At 42.5% G+C, this 16,047-nt stretch overlaps 2 protein-coding genes across 2 annotated transcripts in view; one reads left to right on the top strand and one right to left on the bottom strand.

Moving 5' to 3' along the window:
• The window catches only part of mcf2b (MCF.2 cell line derived transforming sequence b), a 15,069-nt gene extending 8,262 nt beyond the window's left edge, over positions 1–6,807 (top strand). Inside the window, 10 exon segments of the mRNA XM_076273666.1 lie at positions 1–14; positions 245–466; positions 818–910; positions 1,336–1,400; positions 2,671–2,711; positions 4,279–4,503; positions 5,039–5,148; positions 6,115–6,227; positions 6,378–6,479; positions 6,667–6,807. The exon segment at positions 1–14 is cut by the window's left edge and continues 112 nt beyond it. Coding sequence (XP_076129781.1) covers positions 1–14; positions 245–466; positions 818–910; positions 1,336–1,400; positions 2,671–2,711; positions 4,279–4,503; positions 5,039–5,148; positions 6,115–6,227; positions 6,378–6,479; positions 6,667–6,694 — 1,013 coding nt within the window. The 3' untranslated portion in view covers positions 6,695–6,807.
• A 1,469-nt stretch (positions 6,808–8,276) lies between these two features.
• f9b (coagulation factor IXb) lies at positions 8,277–15,983 on the bottom strand. Its single transcript, XM_076274899.1, has 8 exons — positions 15,908–15,983; positions 13,125–13,297; positions 12,086–12,110; positions 11,787–11,900; positions 10,590–10,724; positions 9,611–9,948; positions 9,009–9,132; positions 8,277–8,842 (listed from the first exon to the last, which is right to left on the bottom strand). Exons 1-8 carry the CDS (start codon positions 15,981–15,983, stop codon positions 8,277–8,279), a joined length of 1,551 nt encoding a protein of 516 aa, XP_076131014.1.
• Between the last annotated feature and the right edge of the window lie 64 nt (positions 15,984–16,047).

Raw genomic sequence — 16,047 nt, 5'->3', positions numbered from 1 at the left:
TCACAGGTTATGAGGTAAAGTCAGGATATAAGAGAGATGATTGGCAGGATATGAGAGAGCTTTTGTATCATGTAGAGAATCTGGAATGAGATTGCACAGATTGTACTGTCCCCATCTTTAACCCAGAACTATACGTTATAACACAGGGAACAATACACTCAACACATTGATTCCATATGATTATGACTTTGCTTAACCATACCAGCAGGGGGCCAGGCTGATGTCTTTCTCTCCCCCTTCCCAGGGCGATCTGAGCGACCTGGGCCGTGTTCTCATGCAGGGCTCCTTCAACGTGTGGATCAGCCACAAGAAGGGCTCCACGCGCATGAAGGACCTGGCCCGCTTCAAGCCCATGCAGCGCCACCTGTTCCTGCACGAGCACGCGCTGCTCTTCTGCAAGAAGCGTGAGGAGAACGGCGAGGGCAACGAGCGCACGTCCTCCTACAGCTTCAAACACTGCCTGCGGGTGCTGTGACTAACCGATCGCTGTCTTAGACGACCTCTGTGTTCACTTTCTCAAGGACTTGTGTTTACCTCGATCTCTTTAAACTTCACTCGTAGTATTACTACTGTATTAGACATTATATAATTTACATATGGCATACAGTGGGCATCTCATTTTTTTTCTTATAAAACATTAGATCTATAGTTGGTGATTAGAAGAGAGATTATATATGATTTGCAAGTTAATTGTAACAAATCCTTATTTTCTTCCATTTGTGGGACTTTTTCTGTAATTGTTATAACCACCAAGTAAGGTGATATCAGGCAAACCAAATTGAACTCGTCTGTGTGTGTTGTTGTGCCATTTTTGTAGATGAGCGCTGTTGGCATCACAGAGAACATCAAAGGAGACATCAAGAAGTTTGAGCTGTGGTACAGTGGCCGAGAAGAGGTCTATTTAATCCAGGTAGCTAAATCGTTCATTCCCTCACAACATGATTGCACCACATGCCATACAAAGGCAATGTTGGGTCTACAAAGAGTATTTCACACTCACTTACTCAAGCACACAAAGCCATACAGTGATTGCCCTTTAACTATTTATGTAGATATATTATTATATAATCATTCCCCATCTGTTACTCTCCAAAGCAGAGTCTGTATGGGTTTGTGAAATTTAAACAGTGTTGACAGCAGATCAGATCATTTGTGTTCATCAGACGTGTGTCTTCCCATCCTGCTACACTCACCACTCAATGACAGGTGGTGTGTGTGTGTGTGTGTGTGTGTGTGTGTGTGTGTGTGTGTGTGTGTGTGTGTGTGTGTGTGTGTGTTTTGCATTTGTGTGTGTGTGTGTGTGTGTTTTGCTTTGTGTGTGTGTGTGCGTCTCAGGCCCCGTCGGTGGAGGTGAAGATGTCCTGGCTGACCGAGATCAGGAAGATCCTCACCAATCAGAGGCTTGCTCAAGGTTCCTACTTTGTGGCTCACTGTCTGTCAATGTCCACTTTGGGTGTGTTCTGTGGCTTTCACTATGATTTTATTATTATTTCATGTGATGAAGCTGAATTTGTTTGAGCTTTTGATGTCTTACAATGACGTCCCTGTGATGCTGTGCATGCAGGATTCAATCATTCAGTCATTCCTTTTTTCCCCATTACTCTGTTCACATTGTTTTAAAAAATGTTGATGTTGCTTTCCGACTCTCTCCCCCCCCCCCCCCCCCTTCATTTCCTGTCGTCCTCAGATGAAGGTCACACCTGCGTGGTTGCGGAGGGGGTAGTAGACAGGTGATTCTCTCCTCCGGCCTTGACTTGTCTGCATGATCTCGTAGTGGCGTTGGCTCATGTGCTGCATGCTAACAGCAGGAATTCTGGCGACCAGAATTCCTCTCACACACACGTCTACTAGACCATGTCATTGGCTTGCAAATCTCCATGTGTTCCAATATTGTGTATCCAATATGGCCATGCAGTAGCCTGCTCCAATGCTCTAGGTACGTTCCATGTGTCTAGGTTTGGTAGGAGGCAGAAGTTACACAATATGACTAAATGGCAATACTGTTAATTTTCAGCTCTCTATAACAGATAGTTCTGGTCCTTGATTAAAATTGGCTGAATCGTGTTGGATGCCGATGTTGGAAAATCCAGCACAAACATGCACATTGACCACATTTCGTTCTATATTACTGCGCTATTATATTATAGATTGATTATCTATGATTAAATCGTTACCTTTTTCGTTGCTGTGCCTTCATTTTATGAAATTTTGCCAGATATATGTAGTAACTGTTTTAGAAAAGCAATAAGCCACTTGAGATTGATTTTAGAATAGTGCTCCGTCGTGCCTAACAACGCCACTTAGCTGTTCTGTAATCAGTGTAACCTATGGCCTCTCGGGGCTTATTCCTTAATTAACTGATTGGTGAGAAAAAGTCTGTTGTTATCAGGATAAGGTGAGGACATGAATGAAGACATTCACTTTCAGAAAAAAGGAACCAAGATTCACTGATTTCACATTATCGATATCAAGACATGCAAGTCCTAACATGTTCTACAAACAGATGTAGTGTGTCATTGTTTGTGCTGGTTTGTGTGTGTGTGTGTGTGTGTTTGTATGGCTTGTGATGTGATGTGCATATTGTGATTATTGTTGTGGGCATACAGTGTGTTTGTCCTCTACTGATGAGGCTGAGTGCCATTGAGGGTATGCTTTAATCAAGTGGTGAAGGAGAACAACAGCGGGAAATAGTGAAACACTTTGATTTCAACATTTGCTGTGTTGTATTGAAGGAATTATTTTGACTCCAAGCCATGTGAAAGACTGTTATTTAATGGTATGAAGATGTCATATGAAGTTTAGATATCTTCAATCAGTAGTCAGTATACTTGCTTTAGTTTCTTCATTTTTCAACAGTTTCAACAGTGAATTGTGAGTAGAGATTTCATTGCCCTCTGGATGCATGAAGGGTTAGATTTAATTATTGAAATGTTGTTGACATTCACATGGTGTGTCTCTCATGCTCAGTTTGCATGAATTTTATTAGTGTCTGAAAACAAGTCATTTTGGTTTTGGGCAGTGACTCAGAGGTCAGAGCAGAGTGTTTTTTGGTGATTACAAAGAGGACACTCTTCAATTGGAACAGAACGCAGGTGGTCAGTGTCACAGAATTAGCAAATGCATTGCATTTAGATCGGTTTTATGCAAACTATTTTTTCAATGAGCTGGGAAACTTTCAAAACTGGAGACCTTTGTGACAGTGAAGAATATTATGCTTCATCATTTCTTATGTAAGCTTTGTCAGCTACTGTGTTCTGTATTTAGCTCATTTTCTTGATGGGAGCTATAGAATTATGCAATCACTTTTTAAAGTATATTTTGGGGCTTTTTGCTTTCATTCAAATAGGACAGTGAAGAGCGACAGGAAGTGGGTGAGAGAGAGATAGGGTGGGATCGTAAAATGACCACGGATCGGATTCAAACCTCGGTCTTAGTGGGCAGTTAGACCCAAATGTGATACGGACCTCTAACGCCACAGCTTCCCCGATCCACTCACTTTTGAGACAAGATTTGAGACAAGATTTTAGATGATGTGTATTTTTTCTGTGTTCTATTTTTTCTCGACATGTCTTCTGCCCTGAGCAGGTGGAATGTCATGCTGTTGTGTGCTCAAGCATGTGCTAGCTGCTGTGTCACAAATGAATATGAGATCAACCCAGTTCATTTGGAGATGCTACGTTTCACAACAACCAACCTTAGAATTGAATTAGAAATGGCAAAATAACTCTATTGGAATGGCAGTCAAATATGCTTTGCAATATTGTGTGCAGGATTTGTTGATTAGTTGCCTCATTGCTTCTTGAGCTTCTACCTTGAGCTTGTCTGCTGATAGAATGAAAGGCATTTTCTAATCTTTTAATTACTGATGAACTCCACATTTTAGGCAAGTTTACTGTCAAAAAAATATGTATTTAAGAAATTAAACAACTGGGTGCAATACTTAAAATAGCATGGAATAACAAAACTGCCATGGAGGAACCCTGTTATATGCACATTTTTGCTCCACTTGGTGTTATAGCATACTTTGCATTAAAATAGAGCATGAGGTATCGGGACATACATATAAACATATCATTTGATGTTTCTCTCAAACCATGGTAACCTAAAGTCACTGTGCATTAACCACTAAAGTATCTCTCAACCTCATTTAACAATCCTATTAGTCTTTGGTTGTACAGTGCTACAGGGCTCCATGCTTGTTTCATGACTGTGTTTGGTGTTGTGTTTCTGTTCTGCCCACCCCTTTCTCTCCTCCCCCTCCACCATGATCATCATTACCCACCACCTGACCGGGCGGGGCGGGGGTCAGTCTGGCACGTGTGTCGGTGTGCATGCCCTGGAGCCCCACACAGATCACAGGCTGCTCAGCTTGTTTTGATGTGCCTCCTCACAGCAAGCTGCAGGGGGCGTCGGTCAGCTCCGAGGAGACGGAGTCGGGCCGCACCAGCCCAGTTCTGACGGACCCGGTCATCTTCTCTCCCCGGCGGCAGCAGAACCGTCGCAGTGAGTGCCGTGTGGAACACGAGAGCACACACAGCCCTGGGTACCTGCTGTGGCAGAACGTTGCAGTAGTAGAGGTTAAAGGAATGTTGAGGAAATAAGTTCAGATGCTCTGCAGTTTTCACATGAGTATGTCATGTTGTGTTGCATTTCAATGGAACAGGAGGGTAGATCCAGTCAAACTGATAAGTGAATAATTATTTCCCTGGCTCGTCACACTGATATACTCTCAAGAGAGTCATACATATTTTTGGTCACACTTTTTTGGAAAGTCCGTCCACAGACGCTACAGATTATCAACAGACGCTCAGATTATCATCAAACTATCTGTTGACACGCTGTTAACTACAATTTATGGTTACGGTAAAAGGGAGGGGTTTTTGATTTGGTTATATTGATGTTTAGTACAACAATTTTACATACCGAACTTGAATGTTTATAGATGATCGTTTAAATCTCTGTGAGCAGACTATTCGAGTAAAGATTAAAAAATGTTTTGTATGAGTCATGATCTGTGCTGCACTGACTGTACTTGCAGGCTGGCATGGTACCTCCAACTCAGTAGACTTCTGTGAGGGCCTGGAGGACTGGACCACTGACCTGTCTAACCTGTCCGAGTCCGATGAGGAAGAGGAGGCCACTTTGCTGGTGAGCTTGTGTTTGCAATAAGTTACTTTATTTGTCCTCTGCATTTAATCTATCTGGGATTAGTGCAAACACATACACAAAGACAGACAGACAGACACACACACAGACACACACACACACACACACACACACACACACATACACACATACACACACTATAGCACACATACACACCTGGAGCAGTGAACAGCCCTTGATCCAGGGAAGCCAGCTCCTTGGCACTAGACGGACCTTACATCACTGAAGATCTGTATGAATTCCTCGCTATGAATACCTGTAATGCACTCTACCTGTTTATTAAGTGGTTTTCTAAATTGTGTAAATTGCCATATAGTGGTTGAAAACTCCTATGATTTGTTGATGATTTAAGATTCATTTTGAGGTTTGTCTTTGATTTTGTAAAACGGAAAACAGAATTTCTAAGGAACAGTACGAAAATAATGCAAATAATGCAAAAAAAATACCAGAAAATGTAAATTTGTCCAATCAAAGAGACAGAGATGGGAACTCCCACTTTACCTGAGTAGAAAGTCCCTTCACTACATAAATGCAGCTATACATAATTACAACACTACCTGCTTTCTTAAATGTTGTTAGCTTTTACACTGCCCTTATTGAGAAGCTGCCATTTGTTTTTCCTAACATGGGCTACAAACACTGCTGAAATATCTGTGATTTCACGTTCTGCCGTTATCTAACTGGCTTGATCAACCCATGCATAACAAATCAATCCGACACAGCAGCGCTCCATTGTTTAGATGAATAGTCATTTTTAGGTCGTAGCGGGGGGTGTGAGCGGGGAGAGGAAGTCGCAGTGATACGCTCTGGTGGAGCTCTGACCTGACGTGCCCCCCTCCCTGTAAGAAATTACGGATGTTGATTTTGTGTTTTGCTGTGAGTGGATAACTGATCCCCCCCCCCCACACACACACACACACATGCTCACACACACTCTCACACACACAGGTCCCTGGGCGGTACAGGGCGGTGGTGGACGGCCATCAGAGAGAACCAGAGGACCTGGTGATCAAATGCGGAGATGTCCTTCAGCTGGTGGAGGAGGATGGAGCGGGCCTGTGGTAGGCTACTTGCACTTCCCATTGACACGACTGAGTCATCGCAAAATGTAGAAAATGGCGACAATAATGTGGTGCTGAAATGGAGGTGATGTTAAAATGTGATCCGTTACAACCAGTGACAGTGTTGCGCTGTGCTTTGTGATATCTCAGGCTAGTGAGGAACATCACTCGGGGGGAGGAGGGCCGAGTTCCATCCGACAGCCTGGTCAGGATTCTGGGAGAGACCGGTTATTTCACCCGCCAGGGCGGTGAGTTTTGGTGAGAGTGGTGAGTTTGCGTGCCTGTCCCCAAAGCCTACAGCAATCCATTTGTAGCACATAGCAGTTTGCACTACGTCAGGAGTACTATGGAAGTTAATTACCATTTAAAACCTAATGCATTATGAAAAGGTTTTGTTCCTGACACAATGTTGACAATGTTGTGTTGCAGATATGGTAAGCATTAAGACCAGGAAACTCAGCTCCTGAAGAAGCCCCTTGTGAGACCACAGGAGCCCCCATCACTCTTCCTCAGGCCCCACTCCAGAGATCCTCAGCATTCCGCACAAAGACCACAGCATTCTTCCGTCCTCAATCTTACTGTCTCAGTCTCACAGTCTCCACCAGCCATCTCTTAAGAGACAGGACATGCGCGATGCAGGAGTAACTACATATGTTACAGACAGGCCGCAACCCTGTCTGACAGAAGGGGGTTTGGGGATTGGACTGAAGGACAGGCATGGACTCTCTACAGATCCAAGATCAGTATCTTTCACAAGGATCCACCAGTGTCAATACAGTGGAGTTCAAAACAAACCTGTCAAGCACAATGTGAAACACAGGCCAGTATTCCTCCTGACCTACAGAGAGCCTGATTGGTTGGAATCAGGCCTTTTCTCATTACCACACAGTGCCCAGTGTTACTCACACCACAGTCTCGGTTTCCATGGTAATCGAGCAACCTTGGACCCCACCTCCCGACGGTGTCCAGTGGTAGGCCTCTTCATGCGAGTCATGGTTGAGGGTTTTCAGCAATTTCAGATGAGACGGGTCTCTCGCAGAGATTGTTCATGTACAGCTATTTTCTTACTGTATGTACAGAATGTATTTATGGGAGGGTCTCGGATATGTGTTATAGTGTACACATTACATTTGCATACCATCTACCTGAGTATATACTGTATGTGCCAAAAACTCAAAATCCCATGATTCCCTCTGACCCTCCATTTTTATGAGGCTGTTGTTTCATGACATGATAGCTGCCTAGCTTAAAGAGCACATGATTGTTTTTATTTGTGGACATAGTGGGGTCTTCAAAATATGGCCATCACTCAGTAACTATGGTTGCGCTTTATTCAGCTTCCACTCACAATGCCGCATGATGCAATCTTAACCATGGGGTGTTTCTCTTGCTGCACACTCCATGCTTGCTTCATTTTGCACTGCACTTTGATTTCGGTAGGTTTTAAGCTTTGCCAAAGCCTTAACACAATTCAGAAGCTTCCATAACATTCAAAACCGATATTGTGACCGGTTGATTGGACACAGTTCTGTTGTACACCAATGAAAGGTCATATTACTGGTTTTGAGGAGCAATGAATTCCTTGCATAAAGTCATTTAAAATGTATGCTATGGCTATTGTAGTACAGGAGAGTTTCTGCACAGACCTAAGAACAGCAAATGCCAATGTGTTGTTTGTATTAGAGAAATGTATTTTCAGTTATGTAAATTAAAGAAGAGTTCTCATGTGAATATCCAAAAATATCAAAAAGAAATATATTAACACAGCAACAACATATTTTGAGAGAACATCTTTATTTGTTTCTTTATTTATTTTACTCTTCAGTGAATTATTTTGAATTAAATAAATATCATCAGTCTCTATTGAATGCTTAGAAAGCTTACAATTTTTTTCGATGCATCCTTCACAACCTTTGATGCTGCATGTTGTTTAACTGAAGACACAGCACATTTCTTTAACTAGAGCGGTGTCACTGTATAGATTGAGACAAGCGTAAGACATTTTGCATTCCCCTTTATGACATGTTTTCATTTGTTTTGGGTCCTTGGTCATTTTGTGTGCGCGAGAGTCAAGCCTGTGACGTTGGAGATCCAGTGGAAGTACTTGGAGATGCGTGTGTAGATGCCGTACTTGCCGTCCTTAGCGCACTCCTCGCCCCAGCTGACGATGCCCGTGAGGAACCAGGTGTCTTTGTACTTGGTGGCGTGTGGTCCGCCGCTGTCTCCTTGGCACGCGTCCTTCTTCAGGGTCTTGTAGCCGGCGCAGAACATGAAGCGGGACACAGGGTCATTGCTGCTGCGCTTACACTCAGTCCGGTCCACGTAGGGTACCTCGACCTTCTGCAGTGTGTGCGACACGTGGCGGTTGAAGAACGTCCGGCCCCAACCGCTCACCAGGGCCATGGCGCCGTCTCTCAGGAGGAACTCGGTGAAGTCCTTGGTGCCCAGGCAGATGGGGATGATGTAGTCGGAGAAGATGACGGGGTCCCGGAGGTGCAGCAGGGCGATGTCGTGGTTGTAGAGGCTCTTCTTGGCATTGTAACTAGGGTGGAGGATGACGTCGTCCACCTCGTGTTCACGCTCGCTTTTTTCCTTCACACGCTTGTCATGTTCCCCTGGTAGAGTTAAGATGTTTGTTAAGTTAAGGTATCGCCTGCAAACACCATGAACCATGAACCTTCCAACAAGTGATGTCTCAATAGTCTGCCTCAATGTTTGGGTCAATAATACACCTATTTGTGTATGTTATGAACTGGAATTGCTGCGTATTTGTCTACTCACCTACTCGGATGAACAAAGGTCCCTGGCTCTCAGCTCTACAGTGGGCTGCTGTGATGACCCAGACTTCACTCAGTAGTGAGCCTCCACAGAACATTACATTGGTGGTTTTGTTGAATATAGCCACCTTTGATTATTTGAGTTAAGGAGAAATTACAAGATTGGTATTAGACATATTGAGCTATTCTACAATAATTTAAGTTATGAGTATTTTTTAAGTACATTTACAAGCCTGATTAAGGTATTCACATCCCAGTCTGGAAACAGTACACAAGCATAACAATCCTGGTTTGGTTTGGCTTCACTCTACACCTTGTGTTGCCAAAGCCCTGCCAAGCTGAATCCACTCTGGTTCAAACTAAGTCAGTTATTCCTGACATTTACATTTATTCATTTAGCAGACACTTCCATCCAAAGCGACGTACATATGTCAATTATATTACAAGGGTAACTTGGGGTTAAGTGCCTTGCTCAAGAGCACAACAGTGGATGCCAGGAATTGGACCCACAACTTTTCTGACAACTGCACACTAGGGCAGCTAAGGAGCTACCACTAAGCTACTGCAGCCCCCAAATGATAGTCCTCTGCTTGTCTGGCCTCGTACCTGCCATGGAATCTCTCCTCGAGTGGCCTCATCTCCGCCGACGATTCGCTCGTCTATGGATGATTCAGGGATGATTGTTCTCAGGGTCGGGTAGAAATGCCAGAGAGGAATTGTCCAATTGTTTATTGCTGACTGCTGGGTGCTGTTGACATCTAGTGACTCTGGACTGGCTGTGCTGTTGGGGTCTAGGGTGTTGTTCTCAGAGGAGGTTTGACCCGACGTGTTCAGGTGGGCGTTGAATGACATGTCATTCAGGTTAACTGTTTCCGCGTCTGTGACAGATCTTCCGGATAGTTTGTCCTTTATGGTTTTGCCAATCCGACCACAGGAGTATTGACCTGACAAAAACAAACAAACAAATAAACTTGTAATCAGCTCACCCTTGTGCGTTGTGCCTTGGAGAGGAAAAATCAGTGAAGCTATTGTTAGCTGGTGTTCGGCAAACAGTCACTATGAGTGGCCTTTATTCATTTCACTTGCTCAGGCTACAGTCAAATGTGATCATGAAATATGAGCTGATGGATAGCCGATTTGCCATATTTCATCAGTTTCGTCTTTGGCATGGCTGAGGGCTACAATCAAGCTCAGTTCTGTTCAATTGCTGTTAGCATCACTTATCATCAAAAGGATAACAATAAAAACAGGCCAATAATAGAACAGATAAGGAAACTTGAGCTGGTAACATTGAATGCCATCAATGGGTAAAGCTTTACAGATGTGACCTAACAGTGATCAGTGAGTGTAAACAAATAACTGTGTGTGAGAAGGATATGAAAGGTGTTAGGAACATACAGTGTTTCAGTACAACTGATTCTGCTACACAGGTTAAGCCTATGCTCAAATCATTGGTCATTACAATGTGGTTCCATAATGCTGAAGTGTGTGTGTGTGTGTGTGTGTGTGTGTGTGTGAGAGAGAGAGAGAGAGAGAGAGATAGATAGAGATAGAGAGAGAGAGAGAGAGATGGAGATGTGAGTACTTAGTGGTTCGCAGGTCATCTTGTCTGCCCCCCGCCGGTATCCTGGGGCACATGCACATGTGGCACCCCGTTTTTTATCTTCAAGGCAGAAATGCATGCAGCCGCCGTTATCCACGTCACACTGACGAGCAATCTCTTAATTAGAGGAACAAGGGGAACAGAGAGACTAGTTCCAATATCATGCTCAAATACAGTAGGAGATTAAATTCTTTGCATGAAAATGTTTGTTTTTCATATTTGTCCAACACAGCATGAGCCATATAGTGAAATGGTAGTCAATATACATCACAATACAGAAAAAGAACAGCCTGTCCATAGAACAATCTAGAAGCTTAACAAACAAGCAATGTTTTAAATGAAAACCCTGAACCTCCTTCCATTACGTTTCTTGGTGTTTTATGCCCCCAACGTTGTCTTCAAGGCAGTGCTGCCTGGAAGGTGCTATGGTTAGGCATGGGTTAGGGTTAGGGTTAGGTTTAGGATAAGGTGCTTTTAAGTCGATGGTGGCAGCGCTGCCTGGAAGACGACAATGGGGGCATAAAACACCATCGAGCGCAGGGGTCCACATTATATACTGTACCTCTTTTTTACACCCTGTCTGTTCAAGTTTTGGGGGAAATAACACTAATCAGTTACCAAGGTTTATTCTGTCTTCTTTTTTTATTTTTTTTATTTAGCAGACACTTCCATCCAAAGCGACGTACATATGTCAATTATATTACAAGGGTAACTTGGGGTTAAGTGCCTTGCTCAAGAGCACAACAGTGGATGCCAGGAATTGGACCCACAACTTTTCTGACAACTGCACACTAGGCCAGCTAAGGAGCTACCACTACGCTACTGCAGCCCCCAAATGATAGTCATCGAGCGCAGGGGTCCACATTATATACTGTACCTCTTTTTTACACCCTGTCTGTTCAAGTTTTGGGGGAAATAACACTAATCAGTTACCAAGGTTTATTCTGTCTTCTTTTTTTGGGGGGGGCTTTTCATGCCTTTAATTATAAGACATTGGAGAGTGACAGGAAGTGAATGGGAGAGAGAGCAGGGGTGGGATCCGGAAAGGACCATGGGGCGGGAATCGAACCGGGTCGCCGGCGTACGGTGCAGGTGCCCCAGCCAGTTGCGCCACAGCTGGGGCCGTTTAGTCTGTCTTCTGCCAAGTTTACCCAGACACAAGAGACAGGACTCACTCACCTATCTCACAGTTCTTTCCACCAAAGCCAGTGGGACACCAGCACACATAGGAACCCATTCCATCCTCACACGTTCCTCTGTTCTGACAAGGAGAGGATTCACACTGATCCCCATCTATGGTAAATAATATCAGCCTGCTTATTACAACAACCCCAGTATGAATGAGTACAAACATTATAATAATCAGTACTAAAAGTTGAATGGGAGAAGAGAAGAAAGCTTACACGATTGATGCTTTGCAAGATGTTTTTCAGATCATTTGTACAGTGATGTATGTTTGAATGTGTTGGGCATCTTACCTATATAACCAGCCCAGAACTCCATCTACAGAAGGAGATGCAATAGTAAAAGAGTGTCATGTCCCCAGAACCAGTGATAACAGGTCTCAGATGACACTATGGCAGCTTAGTAGCATGTGACAGAGGTTGTTATGCTATTTTATTATAACATTTTATTAAACGGCTCTTTACAAGGCAAGTAGAATGCTCCATTGACTTGAATGGGATTTCCCAAAGTTCTAGCGGTCATTATTTCTTGGGAAAGGACCTCTGAAAAAAATTATGACCGCTGTCAATGGCAAGGGGTTTGTGCTTCTAATTCAGGTATTTCATATCACTACGCAAGGACTGGAACTTCATTCAAAAGTGAAAGCAGACGGTTGATCAGCTGTGTTCTAAAGAATGTTTGATTCAAGTTCAGCGTGTGTTGTTGCGAACTATTTGTTTTAGCAAATGCCACGATGAACAGTAACAAATAGGCTAGGCTATGTAGGCTAAAGTGATATCGTGAGGAGTTTATTATTTTGTTTTGGCAAGTAGCCGTGTAATAAGTGGGATACTGTATAGAACGCCGGTCATTATTGGGAAAATAAGTCCCTTCAGGGCGGAACAAGACCCCTCCGCTGCGCGACGGGGTCCGGTTCGCCCTGTCGGGACTTATTTTCCCAATAATGACCACCGTTCTATACATTATCCCTTACATAGAAGCTATCAGGACCATTTCATTATGGGAATAAGACACAGCTGTATTGTGGAACACTGACTGTCAGGACAACTATTTTTTGCTATGAGATATATCACATAGTTGCCTATTGTCATGCTTCTGACAGACTGTTAAACAAAGGTATTCCCTAAAAAAAGTATCCCCCCAACCCACACACACAAACACACACAGACAAACAGACACACACAGACAGACAGACACACACACACACACACACACACAGACACACACACACACACACACACACAGACACACACACACACACACACACACACACACACACACACACACACACACACAGACACACACACACACACACACACACAGGTGGTGTACCGTTTTGGCATTGTCCTCAAACACCTCCCTGGCCTCCTCCCAGTTGCACTTCTCCTCGATGCACTCCCGCTCCAGGTTGTCCCTCTGCACCACCTCCTCCAGGTGCCCGCTGTTGAACCTGCGCTGCCTCCGCAGCACCGTGCTCGCCGTCTGGGGCGAAATAAACACGGAGGCTGGAAGAGGAGCAAGCAACAACGGAGAACTTTCACTCTGAGTTCAGGAGCATATTCAGTTTGTTTCTTGTTATGTCTCTCAGTCCACAACAGAAAAATAAGTTGGGTAAACACCTCTGGAACATTCCCAATTTTAAACTAAGAGAATAAGTATAAATAATTAAGTATAAATAAGAAGTATAAATTGTTAAACAACAACACAATTATTAAATAACAATACAATTGTTATAAAGTTGAAGATACATTATATTATAAATAAAGTGACTGGTGAAATGTTTAGAAATACTACTTGACTGTATGGAAATAGCACTCACTGATGCACTAACTTGTACTTATCGTACTCTACCTTAAATTGTTTTCCATGTTAAGAGTCACTTTGGTTAAAATGGCAAATGTAATGTAATAAAAAAATTTAAGGCCTAGCTTGACTGTCAGTCAGCTAGACAGCTGTTGAACAAAGCAATTGGAATGTTTAGACAACGTTTGGTAACCCTTGGTCACTACTGCTTTCTCACAGAGTCCGGGAAACCCTAAGGTAAACAACAGGCTATGAACAGAGCCTGAAAACTAACAATTAAAAAAAAAAAATCACCACCAACATGTTCGTCAAACATTCTTCAATAAAAACGCATAAGATACATCTATATCTATATTGAACTATATCACTATATAATCCCTCCTAAGTTTGGGAATATTTAACTCTAAAACTAGATTTCAAAATCAGTTATTATTTACTTTTTTAATTGATTTTAGAAAAATTATCTTTCATCAACGAACAAAAGAATATTTTCCTCAAAAAATATTTACTCTTCTCTGCTATGTACATCAAATGTTTTACATGTTGTGCTTTTGTTGTGTTATTCAGTTTGCTGTTTACATGGTTTCAACTTTAAATGACATTAGCAATAAAACAAAAACAAGCTTACCTCCATATGTAAACCAGTTATTCACCAAAAGAGAGACCACAAGGAGTGACAGAAAAATATTTTCCATACTTTTTAGAGAGCAAGAAACGACTAAAAAAGAACACAGATGACCATTTGCTCCACAAGTAAACAATCTAAAGAGCGCAGGCACTTTGATTGCCTAAGGCCTACCCTTGTATGTGTGTCCAGCTGTGTGCAACTGAACTGAACAGCGTCTGTTGGTCAGTTTTGGCCAGGGTCTTGCCAGTAATGTTTAATAAAACATTTGTGGTAATGACAACAGGACACCTTAACATTTTTGTAATGTAAGCTACAATGCTGTAGCATTCTTTGGCTGTGATTAAAATGTTGACATATTTAATCAGCACAGTGTTGTTATTATGGTTCAAATATTTTTTTGGCTTAAACTCCCAGTGTGAGAATCTTGTTTTTCTCATTGTATGTATTTTGTATTCCAACGGGTAAACACATCATGTAAGTAAAATATCGTATTAGGATATAATAGCTTTAACACCACATAATATCAAGCATGGCAAATATTGACACGATGAGCCGTTCTGGTCTAAGAGTTAATCAGTGACTTGTGAGTGACTCACTGGTATACAAGATTGGTCATGCAACCAAAAAAAGGGCAAATCAGTCCGGTACATCCCGCATACATTACAAGGTGGATCTAAACTGTAATGACAAAGTTAGCACAATGTTACTCTCTTACATATTACACAGACATACTACAGTACATGCAGTCCAGAGTGTAGAATCACTGCTTTTAAGTTATTCACCGTGATATCATCAGCTAATCACACCAATGTAAAAGTACTACAGAGAAGAATGAGATAGCTTGTAGCATAGCAGCTTCCCAAGCACTGGAGTTTTCTCCCAGCCTTATAACTTATGAATGGTGGCCCATTTTCTAAACAAGACACTACACTGAGGGTAATGGCTTCTAAAAATGGGCAGCTTGCTCCACCCACAATAGAGTAATTTAGGTGACTATCTGTAAAGCCAAGTTTGGTACTGATGCTGCTTGAGTGGATGGTTGACCTGTAAGTGACCTTTTACTCTAAAGCTGTCTGCTGTAATCTTCACTCTCCTTGTTGACTGTTTCTGGCTTGTGGTTAAAAATATAGGTAGCATTCAGTTATGGGATGGCAACAATCAAAATAGACCAATGACATGAGAGAGAGATTAAAATATTACATGTAACATGACTGAACACATATTTTGGTTACAGTTCTGTATTTAGCCTGTGCTATCTCTGATATCTCTGAACAGATACACACCGACTGGTATGGGAGAATTTTCGCTGACTTTGTCTAATGACTAAAATCTCTAATACCTCTCAGCATTCCAGATCTTTTCTATTTGCAAATCTATCTCTAAGTCAAGTGCAAAACGTTTAAATATTAATTTAGCCCCTGCTCACACAAGCATTACTAATGTCAGACTTTGCCAGATATTACTAGTGACTTTCTGTATAATCCAACCACTTTAATTTCTTCCCTATGCTGCTTCAACAGGGAATGTGAATCACTGTCTCACTCAATAATTAATTGCATTTTCCCTGCACTGGTATGAAAACTATGAAACTATGTATGCACAACAGTCAGAGTGTCAAAAGACTTCGATATGACAGGTGCTCTAGGTGACTAATGGACCATGTGAGCTTTTTGCAACACCCCACCGTGACCTGAAGCAATTGCATGGCATAATCCTGGTAGCTCTTGAAGACTGCTGCTGTCTACATAACCTTGATACATGATGGCGATGTCTCAAGGTAGTGTTAGTTTATATTACCTTCCAATGCTTCTCAAGGTGACTGGC

This window comes from Alosa pseudoharengus, unplaced genomic scaffold (genome assembly GCF_046254945.1).
Source record: "Alosa pseudoharengus isolate Yale_2024_CS ecotype anadromous, Long Island Sound unplaced genomic scaffold, YU_APseudo_1.1 YU_APseudo_1.1_scf_8, whole genome shotgun sequence".
NCBI lineage: Eukaryota > Metazoa > Chordata > Actinopteri > Clupeiformes > Clupeidae > Alosa > Alosa pseudoharengus.
Note: the sequence above shows the minus strand (reverse complement) of the source record. Positions and strands in the feature narration are given on the sequence as shown.